Source organism: Polyodon spathula, chromosome 12 (assembly GCF_017654505.1).
Source record: "Polyodon spathula isolate WHYD16114869_AA chromosome 12, ASM1765450v1, whole genome shotgun sequence".
NCBI classification, from domain to species: Eukaryota; Metazoa; Chordata; class Actinopteri; order Acipenseriformes; family Polyodontidae; genus Polyodon; species Polyodon spathula.
This window is the reverse complement of record NC_054545.1, coordinates 14800279-14814332: the sequence shown is the minus strand read 5'-3', so window position 1 is coordinate 14814332 and position 14054 is coordinate 14800279. Positions and strand designations below refer to the sequence as shown.

Genomic DNA, 14054 nt, shown 5'->3' with positions numbered 1-14054 from the left:
AAATGTGTCCCAGTTGCACTCACTGCAGCAAGACATTTTAAGATGGTCAATTGCAAGATGTAATTCAAGAGATTTGGTGTTTACGCTTTGGAATTTGCATTGCAATTGTTTTCCATTTATCACATTTTGGCTCCTTAAAGATAAGGCAGCTGGATAGCAGACCGAAAGAAATGGAGTGTACCAAAACAGACTGTAAATAAACTGTAGTAGTCAGACATTAAGAGTCTGTATAGACATTAAGAGTCTGGATGTATTGTAAATTGAAGCACTCTGAATAGATATTTCAAACACGAGCCAGGACAGCTTTTTAAAACAGTTTCAGTGCCTTCAGTAAAGGTATTGAACTGTAGCGCTTATTACAGAACAGTACAGTACAGGTCAAATATTCCATCTCTGTAATGTTATGGGTATCCGCTGGTAGATGTTATGAGAGAGATAGTGTTATCTTGCTATTCCTTACTGTTTCTAATGTAACTTTCAGTCCACGAATGTGACAATCCAGACCAGTCTCCGTGGTACGAGAACAAAACTATGTTTTACTCAATTTTTTCATTTAACCCAGCTTTAAAAACCAGGCGCCACTGAATGGTGCTGAGAATTTCCCAATCAGAGGACACCATTCCCCCAACACGACATATATGACTGTGAGCGCTGTGACTCCAGACCTACACCTGTCTCAATACACGTTAAATCAACATGATCAAAGTCAAGCACCCAAAACGCTGCAAAAAAGACAGCAATAATGTATAGCACTTACTAATTAAGGACAACCCATTTGGTATAAAGGAAACACCATTGTAACATACATCATTTCCCAAGTATCTCTCCAGCAGTACATTGCTCTTCTTTCTTTTCATTTTCCAACTCGTAATCTCTCTTACCTCCCAAATTTACTAGATTCTACTATTCTCGGACTGTATAACTTCCAAGTTTAACTTTATGTCACTTGTGCTTCAAAGTGATTTCCCTTGGATAACTTGGCCTTGACTCTCTTCTTGTGCATATTTTCATGTCCCATGTTAAAAGTCAACCGGGACCAAAGGACCCCAACCAGTGTTAATGACATTAAACTGCGGGTGCACCCAACCATCTTGGGTCAGAATCCAGCTTTAAACAACCAAGAGAACCTTCCTCAATCCAGAGCCATTTAAAAAAAAAAAAAAAAACACTCACGAAACAACTGACTGTTACTGTAAGTGTAACAAAAGAAAGCTGGATGAAAGCCTCTCCAAAACACTGCTAACGAACATCTATCACCATCACAGGCACCCTCCAACATAATTTGAATGGAGAACATCTTCTTGCCTGTCTTCGGTTGGGATTCATTGGGTTTAGTCTGGAGTTGAACTGATTAAAAGTTTTCCGTAATGAGTTGGCAGAATGCAGAGAAAATCAGGTTTCTCCAACACAGGACTACTACACTGCAGCTTTCAAGCCAGGGCAGAACACAAACCACCAGGGAAGGGTGTCCCAACAGATTTACAACAGGATATAAAGCCTTCTATCTTTAGGTAGCTACTATCTGACTCACAAAGTTTGGAGAGACTGAAGCTTGATTCTGTCCTGTGGCTGCTTTGTAGCAGACAAAACAGTTTCATAAATCTTACCTCTTGTGCACTTCCAATAGTTACTATACACAGTAGGTCTCAAATATGAAAACGGTTTCATAAAGTTTATGAAGCCACACCCAATTACACACCATACAGTTTCCATCAAATTGTCCGCCCCCATGGTAAGTTATTCACAATCAGAAAAATAATGAATGCATGTGTAATTTATGTTTTTCATTATAAACTCACAGAAAATACAAGCCTAGCCACAACTGTGTTATTAACAGGGAAGTTAGTTTCTACCGATTTACCAGCCCTTTATGCCTCCCAGATTTCATTCAGGGGCTAGCACAAACCTTTAAAAATCACAGCACTGGAAAGATTGCAATACATAATTCAAGAGATTTGGCATTTATGCTTTGGAATTTGCATTGCAATTGTTTTGTGTTTATCACAGTTTGGCTCCTTATTGCCAGTCATAACCTGGAATGGTTGATATTTATTTTTCATTTTTATTTTTATATAGCGCCTTTCATAGTGGAACACCTTCACAAAGCGCTTTACAAGATACGAGACTAGGGTGTGTGAACAATGCATCAGCTGCAGAGTCATTTACAACACTAGGCCAACAACAACATCTCACCCAAAAGACGGAGCACAAGGAGGTTAAGTGACACAGTGAGTCAGTGGCTGAGGACCTCCTGGTTATAATCCTGTTTCTTTAATCACTGGACCACACAGCCTCCTATGTGTTTAAGTGACTTTTTTCATGCACAGTATGTAAATATAAATTGTCACAGTAGTTTATTTGTAATTATTTAGTTTTAATGTCTGTGGTCTTGTCCCACAATGGTTTCTGCAATCATCACATTGTACCTTCTGTGTTGCTTAGTTATTTAGTTTTAATGTCTTCTTCAGTAAATCAATGTAATTCTTTAAAACAAACATCATTTTAACAGAATCACACTTTATCTAAATTGCCCCCTCTACTTTCAGCCCATCCTCAAAATATAAAGTTGGCCTAAAAATGTTTTGTTTTTTTTACATTTCTTTTGGTGAGAAATTCAGCCCCAGACAGTGATGAAGATTCCAAATCAACTAAAGCTAAAGAAGCTGTTTGGCACAGACCATGACATACAGTGACTCCTAATTCTCAGTGCAGGAGTCCTAATCACACACTGGTTATTCACTGTTAAGCATACTAGTAAAGTTATTCTTAACAAGCGCAGAACAAAGGGTCTTGCCAGACATTTTAAATTACAATGTGTCTGCATATCTGCCCCCACTCTCTGAATGAACCTAGTAATAAAACGCTAGGGCATGTGGAATGGCCTTTTTTTTTTTTGTTTATTTGTTTGTTTTGTAGAATTTTTGACATCTCAAATATTTCAATTCCACTTCTGAAAGTATGGAACCAAAACAGGTTCTCTTCAGAGGATGGGTTGGGGGGGGAGGTGAGGTGGGGTTAAAAGGTTTTCAGGAATACTTTAAAAGGAATTTTTCAGGCTGTATGTTCCAGTGGTTAAAGAAACAGGTTTAAAGCCAGGAGATCCCTGGTTCAAATCCCAGCTCAGCCATTGACTCACTGTGTGACCCTGAGCAAGTCACTTAACCTCCCTGTGTTCCTTTTTTCGGGCGAGACGTTGCTGTAAGTGACTCTGCAGCTAGTCTAGAGACCCTAGTCTCGTATCTTGTAAAGCACCTTGTGATTGTGGTCCACTATGAAAGGCGCTATATAAAAAAAAAAAATTAAACATATAAAAGGAGAAGTCTAATTGGGGCTTTGTAACATGAAGTATAGTAGAAACGTACAATTCATGTGCGCTTGCCTTGACTTGTTACAGTTATAGTATCCATGTGTGCTGTCTGCTGTGCTGCAGGTCCCCATCATGCTGGGCTGCTGGGCTCTCACATCACATGCAAAATTATATTGCAGTGCAACAGAAACACGGAAGGCTTAATTGAAAAGCTCCTGCATGCGTAAACTATGATCAAAATACCTTTGTTACATCTAAACTGAGGCCCCGTCTCGTGAAACCAGTCAAGACCCAATTTTTACATTATTATTCTGAATGTTTTCACTGTAACTATGGAGAGAGGTGAGACCACACTTCGAGTACTGAATCCAAAGGGACATTGTGGTCCTGGAGAGAGTCCAACGAAAAACAACTAGACTAATCACAGGTCTTAAAAGAATGGACTACGAAGATAGGTTGAAAGGACTCTATTTAGCCTAGAACAGAAGTAGAATTAAAGGGACTTGGTCTTTAAAATCTTAATAGGAGTTGGCAAAGTTAAGCCTAAATCAACACACAAAGTGCCGCACAGAACCAGAGGGCACAGTTGGAAATTAAGTGGAAATTAAGTGGAAATAGACCTTATGACAACGGAAAGGAGACACAGAGAGTGGTGAGGGTACGGAATAACCCTTGTCACACTGATGATGCTGAATCACTGGGTTACTTTAATAATCAAAATTAAGATTGAGATCAATCAGTTACTAGGAACCAGACAAGCACAGCTGGGCCAAATGGTGTCCCCTTGTACGTAATTGTCCTTATGTTACAATTTTACAAGTAAAAGGAAACTGACATCTCAGGTGTCTTTGAAGAAAAGAACAATGTATTGCAGCTCTTACTCAATCATCCACTTTAGTGTACTGTAATTCACCTTCTCCTCCAAAAACCAAAAGTACTATATCTATACATCTGGGGCGGTAATAAGAAGCTTCACTGTTCCGCTTCAATTCACCCTATAGCAGAGGTACTTCAATATGGTACATTTTAAAGAACTTTTTAAAAATTTTAAATCGAAATCCAAGTATAATAGAGACACTCTGGCGTCAAAGAAATACCAGAAGGACATGTCTTACTGCAAAACCAGTCACGTGGCGGGTCAGTAATCTCTCATGCAAGTGTCTCTGAACTTGCTCCAATTCCTCTCTCACCCTGCTGAGAGCATTCCTGATTCCCACAGTTCAAACTCCTGAAACAATATTTGCTCTCCGTGTGGATTCATTTTGAAACCATTTTGTCTTTTGCCAAGGAATCCGTGTTGAATGAACAGATAAATCAACACCCCAAAACAGATGTCTTCCCCCAGTTCTAGAGAGTGTGTTTCATCGCCGCAGTTTGCCATTACTCTTTCAAATTGTTAATTTGAATCTCATTTATTCTTTATCTCCGTCTGAAGATGTGATATGTAACAGTACAAAAATAGGACTGCGCTCTGAAGTAGTATGTTAGTAACAGCCATCTCCCACCACAGCTATGAATTCAATACTAGAGCCATCAGTATGATTACAATGTTGCTAGATGAACAGACACCCACTATATGCACAGATTCTGATATTTTCAGTGACTCAAGTTAAATAAAGGTAATATCAAGTTTCATGATAATTGGATACATGATTCTCTAGATATATGGAAAAATGTGATGCGTATATTTATAACCGCCTCCACTACACTCCAGTCACAGGGCATTTCATCCCCAGTAGCAGATTAAAAATCTCCCTCATCTCCACGGGCCAGTCTGATGTTTATTTTATTTTTTTTGTTAAATTGTTTAAACTCTATTCATAATTAAATAATTTTTTCCAGGGTTTATTTTTTTTTTTTTTGGTGTTTTTCTTCAGCTGAAATGGACAGGAATTCCTGGGATGGCGAGGTCTGTATTTGGTGTGTCTGATGAATATTTTTTTTTTTTTTTTTTTAATAACTTGTATTAGATAAATATTTTACTCAAAGTAGGCACCAAATACTGTTTTTTGTTAATACAGCAAAGTTTGAGAGTTGACATGGAGGTCACCAAAAGTTAACACTGCTAATTGAAGACCTTTACATAGGCATATTGGTTCATAAATAAGTTACCTATTCCAGAGCTGTTCTCTGGTTTATCATGGAAGCATGTATCCTGCTATTGCAATATGCAAGCAGTCTTAATAACAGTGTGTGCAAACAGTAGATAATGAGGCATACTGTTTTTTGTTCTTAATAGACTTAATTGCTAATTTCAGTACATGCAAGTACTCTAAAGACTTTCGGGAGTCCTGGTGGACCATTCCCCTTTCACTCTCTCTCTCTCTCTCTCACTGTTAGTCCATGTGTTGAGTTTTCATGTAGCTCAGCTCCCAACAACAGAATCAGTGAATTTGGGACAGCTCAATTGACTTCAGCCAAGTGAGAATGGATGATGACAATGTTATAATTGAATAAGGACACGTGGGTTAATAAGATCTGTGGTACAAATGGATATGGATATTTTTTGAGAACAAGTAAGTTGGACGAATATATTTACAATGCAAGTACAATATTGCAGTAAAATCACATGTTGAGTGGTTAAAGTAAATCCACGGTGAAAGAAAGAAAGAGTAACATTTTAGCATGTTCCATTGAAACTTACAATTTGAAAAAAAAGAACAATATTAAACTAAGTGGTAAAGTATCTGGATATTTTAAGCAGCAAAAAAATAAATAACAAAAAACCCTTAATCAAATGGGCACGTTACCATTGTGAAAATGAGCCATTGTACTCCTTATGAAGCCAAAACTAAGCCACAGCAATGAGTTGCTGAGGATTTAAAACCTCAGGAACAGAAGCCATGTGTCTTTAGTCTGGTTGTACACAGTACAGGGGTTTGGTGATGAAGTCACTGCAGGGCTGCACACTTTTTCAAAGGTGTTCCAGGCATCATTTTATGGTCAATTTGCTTAAATTAAATTAAGTACTTTTCTATTAAACAAATATTTCTATGTATTCACTTTAACACTTTGGCCTTTAAATCCATTTAATTTAAATCCATTTCAGCTGTGAAGACTTCTTGCATAAAACCACAGAGCAGAACTCAAATATTTTACAGGTAAATGGGTTGCAGGTGATCAAGCCAAACCCACAAGTTAAATTAGGCCCAGATCATATCCTGAGATGAGGGCAGTCATGCAACAGCCAGGTTAAATAGTTTTTATATCACTGTACATTCTGTGTCTGACAAAATATTTATACAGGCAGTCCTTGCACTTGACACAATTAGTTCCTGAAAGTTGCGTTGTAAGTTGAAGCACATTTTTCCATAGGAACAGTTTTATAAATTGGGGTTACGTTCCTGACTCTGGCCAGATAACATATTTTTACAAAAATTACCAGTTATATTGTACTCATGCAAATATTTATTTAACTCTTTACACTCAGCCCGGTGGGTACGCGCATATTACTCAGGCATTGTATGGCTTGTTTAAAAGTACAGACTCAGGGCTTTCCAATGACGGATTCAGTGTGTGTAAGCGGTACTCTTATAATCGGAAATACAATCGCCTGAAGTTAAGCCCCTCATCATGCGACAGAGTTCACAGCTTAGGCTTCGTTTTGAGTCCATTGCTCTTATCAGACATTGTTAAGGGCAAATAAATTCTAAAAAACAAACAGTTACACGCATTAAAAAAAACCCCACAGGTACTGTGGTTCGGACACCGAGCATGCGCACATGACACATGGCTCATGTCTCTCCGTGTCGTAAATGCCGTATCGATGTGGTAAAGTCGAAGCAGGGTAATAATGTACCATATGTCGTAAGTCGAGGATCGCCTGTACAGTAAAATGACATGATAAATGAGAGCAACAGCCTACGATCAGAGTACATTCTGTCTAGGAAAACCACCGGCATAATCATGACTGAACAGCATTCCGATTTTTAAACTTTTTTTTTCTCCTCCAGCAGTTTACCTTTAAAAGTTACTGGAAAAATAACAAATATGCTATGCTAGGGCTCATTGGTGAGGTTATGCATTTGTTGCTGTGGGACACTGTCCACAGATACACCCAAAAGCCATTCCTTGTCTAAAGGCAGCTCTTGTATTTCAGATTTTGGATACTTTTCATTGTTTCTTAAATGAAGGCTATTGCAGGATACATGCATGCATTACACAGCAAAACCTCAGTAAAAAGGCCAACTAAAGTCACAATTAAAGCTCTTATTTTTTTACACTGCTGATTTGCTTTTATTGATGGCATTTAAAATAAACACCTTCAAAATAAAGGCCACCCCAGCACTCAGTACTAAGAGCAATATAAAACAGTCCCAGATGTATCAAATCACTGTTAAATGACCTCTCTAAAAAGACCAAATGAATCCAAGTTTTTGGTTTGGTAGTTTACAACATGACATGCTGTAACTCATCTGCACATTTGATTTAGATTGAAATAAAGAACTATAATAACTGTAAATTAGAACAGATTGCATTGAAGAAACAATGTACCTTCAGTAGTAAGGCCACCTCCTATGGAGGTCATTTTGTTGGCCCCTCAACGGGCCTGAATAGCAAAGTTTCACTGTCTATTTATACCATTTATTTTTTGTTTATTTAACCTGAATATTTACTCTTTGAGACCGAGGCCACACTTACAAGGGAGTCCTGGAAAACAATACAAAATACAAACACCATAAAAATATGTGTGGTTCAAAACTTCAAATCAGCAGCATACAGAAATCAAAGAACATAATAAATAGAACATATCTGTTTGTTAAAGTGGACTGAAGCAGAAGCATTGGCAGGAGGTCTGAAGCAATTCCCAAATACAATCTTTATAACCAGACAGAGAAACAGGACACATTTTCAAATTCCATCTTCATGCCGTGATGGAAACAATTTGATGTTTTCGGGAGTTGATATGTAACAGATCATTCTCCCAACCGTGTTCAAACTGTTTAAGAAAACCGACGTGAACAATAGGAAGGACCTAAACAGCCAGTTCATCTGGAAGAGCACCTGGCCGCTAACTGGGATATACTTTAAATCCCACGCTAGACCACAGCTCTATCCATAGAGGGACTAGAATGATCAGGGGCTATCCTGTAACATGTACTCCACACAGAATTCGAACTTGAGATCCGTAAATCAAATACCTGTCAAACTGTAGCCTTAACTGCAGCTGTTTATCCCCAGGTCCCATCATTTGTGATACATTCTGGCAGGGAGCTAAATCCATATTAAAATCTGAGCTCTTTAAGCTCCCTCTGTTCCAATTTTTGATTTAATATCGCAATTGCTCTCTTGGATTAATGATCTTAGATACATGTATTTATTTAATCTGCAGCTGTTGTATACTGTTCAAGGTGTTTCAGAAAAGTAATTTTAATATTCCACAGGGTTCCTCCAAGTTTAAAAGATCAGTTGTCAAGATCCGCTCCATCAGCAATATAGTAATGAACAGGATTTAACGCTAAGAAATACATCAACTAGCAGAAAAACAAGCAAGTCAGTGACATTTCTGGCTGTAAATTCAAAATACAAACCATTAGCAGCATAAACTACACATACACTATGACCTGCATCCACTCCACACCCATTTTAGAAATGTAAGTTTGACATGAATAGACCTCATTATACCCCTATATGCTCTCAAATTAATGAATGAGTGCTTCTCTAGATGTACATAAAAACAGACTGACAGAAATCTCTTGGCTTCTGACATGATACAGGATTGATTTGAAAGTTACATTACTGACCTACAAGGATTCGCATGGTCTTGTTCCTGCTGTACTTTTCCGTATGTCCCTAATCGTGCCCCAGATTCTCTACCCAGAGAGCACATGTGTTTTCAAACTATGCAGCTAAACTGTGGAACTCAAATTCCAAAACGTATCAGGGAGTTTAAAGTTAGGGTCAATCCTGCAAAATTAACTTGAAGACTTATTCTTAAAGTTTGGCCTTTGCAAATGTTAAAACCTGTATATTTTAATTCTATAAGTGGAGCTTTGTTTTTATTTTATTGTAGATTGCTATGTTTACCATTACTTGGTCTGTGCAACTATTTATTTTTGTGCAGAATAGTATTTTATCTGTCTGTCTCACACTTATTCTGCATATATCGAAATAACCACTTAACCAATTGTGATTAAACTTGAAAAGGACAGGTCAGAATCTTGGAGTTATTGGTGCAGTTTACCTTTTTGCCTCTTCTTCGATATGTTTTTACTTGTATCAAGAGAAGTGCCTATTCAATTGTAAAGAAACTTGATCTGGGCACACTAAAACATGCTATTGAGAGTATTGGAATATGGACATATATAAAAGTATGCCAAATTTACATTTTAAACATGTGAATATAGTGAATCCTCAATGGCACTGGATGAATGTTATGGGCATGTTTTTTTCCTATCTGCAATACATAGTGCAGCAATAGAAAGAGAAACATAAGGAATGAAAGTGTCAAACCCTGCCTGATTAAATTGCAAACATGGTTGAAATGCATTATAAATCTTAAAATAACCAATTAAATTAGCTTGTTCAGTAGTCTATGGTTTTAATTGTTTTGGAATTAAATACCAATCCTGTGTCACAAAACAGAACAGGCAGAGTGGAAAGCTTCAGGATATAAATTGCTCAAAAATGTTCTCCCCCTTATTCTTTGTATTTATTTAAGTATTCAATTTTTCTTCAGTCTCATGTGTGGGTTTGCTATGAAATCCAGAAATTGCAGTGCGGCCCCAAAGGAACCCTGAAGAACGCTGGGGTTTGTGAAGCACAGCAAGACGAAGGGAAAGGCCGTTGCCCTGGGACATCTACAGTGGCTCACCTCGCCACCCTGTCAATTCCACCTGCTCTTCCTCTCTGGTTACAATTGAAAAGGTACATTCCTTCCATCTCTGTGGCTGCCACTGTGCCCAATTTTAATTCTTGATGACAAGTAGGAAGGGGTTTAGCAAAACAATGGAAGGATGGATCCCTCCCACACAAACTAAATTCAAGCCAGTTTAGCAAAATAATACACGTGGGTCTGGTGGAGTAAAAGTCGAAGACTGGGACAATATTTGTGCACAGAAACAAAAATAAAACATGCCCAATACATGTTTCTGTTATTGAGAACGTGCATACAATATTATTTAGTATATTCATATTATCCAATATCGATCTAGTGGAAAAATTATGACACATCACATGTCTTCGAACACAAGCGCACATTTATTTGATACTTGACCTATCTGTTAACTCAGGTCCGCCAAAACTAGGTCAACTAGACAAACATAGAAAGTTCACCAGAAGAAAAAGATGCATTGCAGCGTATCCAGTTCATGCTCTCTCCTGCAACAATGCTGGTGCTGTGACTGAAACGAATGAAAACAGAAAACCAGCATTGTTGCAGGAGGGAGAGAAGGCTCCCAAGTAAATGTTGAGACCTGTATTACCCAAATTATGTTATGTGTGATTTACATTTTCAAAAGAGCCGCAATAAGTTAAAGAATATAATACTGCAATACAGGCAACACGGGACACAGCAAAGGTGTGTCTATTGTCAACACTGCAGAGTGTTCTGTAACACTAAATTCTCACAGAATTTTTACCTTTGCATTGACTGAAACCAGCCATGCTTTGCCACATTTCTCTGTGCTTTCACGACACTACTTTAACAAGAGCACGTTATCCTCGAGAGGTATAGTTTCCATTCCCAGTCTCTTACCTGTGTGCTGGTGTCAGAAAGATGGCTGAGAGTGACAGGTGGTGGTGCAGGCTGTCCTTCCAGCCAGGAGATCTTCAGAGGGTTACTTGTTAATCCACGCTCATTTTTAAAAGCTAACTCCTGTTAAAGACAAAAGTAGTGAATGTTGTGAAGAAATGAATCCAATAGGTGGAGACAGCTCGTACTTCTATAAAGACAATCCATCTGATCTAGCCGGTGTTACATATCTATGGGAGGAAACTAGACTGAAGAGCAGCACCTTAACAGAGACAGACACAGTATTTGAGTATATGTAATAAGAATCATTTGGAATTATTCCAAACATCCTTAAAAGAAACTAAATAAATAAACACATTTAAAAAGAACTACTTACTGCTGCTTTGACTGTAGCAAACTCTACAACTGCACTGCCAGTCTTCTTAGTAGATACGAGGACATTTAACACATCACCATACTGAATGAAAAAAAAATACATCAGATTTGTAAGGAGTGGTAAATTCAGTGCAAAAAATAACCTCCACGATCCTGTTCTTTCTACCTGCAAACAATTTATTCATCCAGGTACTATAATAATAAATTATAGTAAATATAACACACACACACACCTGTGCACCTCGAGACAATTCGTGGGTTTTAGGCACTTTTAACAAATCTGTATCTGTGATGATTTACAAACATTCTCCATCAATTGGAGACTCCAATATTAACAGTATTTAATGTAATGTTTTTGTTTGAATCGTCACCCGCCTCCTTGAATTGACTCCACATCCATGTTGTGATGCAAGCGTATACACTGGTTCATGCTGTGACCTGCGCGTCTTTGCTTGCTTGTATCCAATGTTTATATGATTGTATTAACAGTACTTCTTTTATGCATATAAAGTATTTTTGATCAAAAATCATCTGTTGATTCATTCTTCCTACAAAATAGTGTATATATATATATATATATATATATATATATATATATATATATATATATATATATATATATATATATACACACACACACACACACACACACATTATATATATATATATATATATATATATATATATATATATATATATATATATTAATGTGTGTGTGTGTGTGTGTGTGTGTGTGTGTGTGTGTGTATATATATATATGAGCTCATAGCAGGGGGTTATGAATATTATTAACAGATGGTTATGAATATTTATGTATTCATTAAAGAGTAAGTAGCAGGGTTCCGAAAAATATGGCATTGCATGTCCCCACATGTTGCTACAATTGTTTAAAAGTCCCAAAGAGTTAGGACCAGGTCCCCTGACCTCTGTGTCTGCTGGTTTTCAATTTCAGTTTTCAATTATTTATTCAAACCCTTAATTCAACTAACAATTTGCTTAATTAGACTTTTTATTTGTTCTCGGCTCCTAAAAAAGTGTGCATTTCTTTAAGTTTCTTTAAAATCGGCTCCTAAAAAAGTTGCAGATTTCAAGTTACTTTTAAAATTGTATCGTTAACTTGAAATCTCCAACTGTTTAAAAGCTGAAAACAATTCAAAAGGTCTAATTAAGATGATGAATAGTTCAATCAAGGGTTAAATTAAGTAATTGAGAACTCAGTTGGAATGAAAACCAGCAGACACAGGGGTCCCCCAGGACCAGGATTGGGAAACCGTGACTTAAATAACCTACACCTGTAATTTTCATTGTTAAAAGGGGAACCCAAACACCTCAACCTAACTTTATGCCAAACTACTCTTTAATATAAAACAGAACAGACAAGTAGTTTTCAAATTCAGGATTAAGAAATGGTTAATTTTGAGGTTAAAAGTACATTTTTTACACTCAGTTATTTCCGTGACCAATCGGCTCGATGACATCAAGGAGTGAACTGATTTTCATACTTCTGACTGTTAGTTTCGCAGTGTAGAGCGTGTGAGAGACAGCTAATTAAATTGATCATTATGCTCTGTCGATGTGTTGCATGTGGTTTTAGCAACACAAACGAAGGCAGATTTAAACTTCAAAAGTGGCCAAAGGTTGCCAGGGTTTGGACAGCATTTGTCCAGAAAATGGCTATATACACCAACAACGAGCCCACTGTCATCAAGAAAACTGCCCTCCCCATTACACTCATCACTTTCGTTAACTTCTTAAGTACAGTCAGTGAAATCACAGCTTCACTCCAACGTGTTTTCAATAATATTCGCCATCTTTTTCGCCATCGAGTTCACTCCGTGACGTCACAAGTAGGAATTCATCCTCTATTTCCTTGTTGGAAAGAGACCTATTGTAACGCTGTTTGTAAAGGAAAGTCATACAAAATATATTTTAAAATCAAATCAGAATAGGAAGAGCATTTTATTTAATTTTTTATAGAATAAAAACATGCGTTTGGGTTCCCCTTTAACATCCTGACAACTTTTTACAATTATAATTTTAAAGTCTGTTTCAAAGCTCTTATAAAAATGTCCACTCTAGTGCACCAATAGTGTAAGGATTACTGCCCACACTGTGACAGAGTAATAACAATCCCTGATGTGGTACTCCACAGAAAAGGCAATTGCAATTGTTATGTTTTGAACTACTATTTATGTATTTAAAATCACTCTTCCTGCATGATTCAGAGGACAGATCTCAAACCCCAGTGCACTAGAGCGGACATTTTGAAAAGCACTTTGATACAATGTTTAACGTTAGAAGTGTAAAAAGTTGTCACAATGTTAACAATGAAAAGAAAAATTACAGCTACTTTATTTAAAACAGTTGTGAATCCCCAATGCACTGGATGAACACACAAAATAAGTGTTTAAACATATACACAATCGCAGTAACATACTTTACCAAAAGTACTGGTGCTAAATAGTCACAATAATATCACAATATGTATATCCTGGAGAATTATTGAGGAATCACATATTCCATTTTGTGTAAGCACAATATAGAGGTGTCCATTATACTTAAAAGGGATTATTACAAGAGCAAATAACCTAAAAAGGAATTAAAAGGACTGAAATCAGTGAGAATGCTGGGGACACTTTTTTATATGGATGAATACAGTCTGCAGAGGAAATGTTTCTA

At 37.2% G+C, this 14054-nt stretch overlaps 1 protein-coding gene across 1 annotated transcript in view; it reads right to left on the bottom strand.

The window, feature by feature from the left end:
* LOC121324615 (dnaJ homolog subfamily C member 17-like) overlaps nucleotides 1-14054 on the bottom strand; it is a 79059-nt gene that overhangs the window by 30125 nt on the left and 34880 nt on the right. Inside the window, exons 9-10 of the mRNA XM_041266697.1 lie at nucleotides 11377-11457; nucleotides 11004-11123 (exon numbers count right to left, since the gene is read on the bottom strand). Of these exons, the coding sequence (XP_041122631.1) occupies nucleotides 11004-11123; nucleotides 11377-11457 (201 nt within the window). The remainder of the gene's footprint in view (nucleotides 1-11003; nucleotides 11124-11376; nucleotides 11458-14054) is intronic.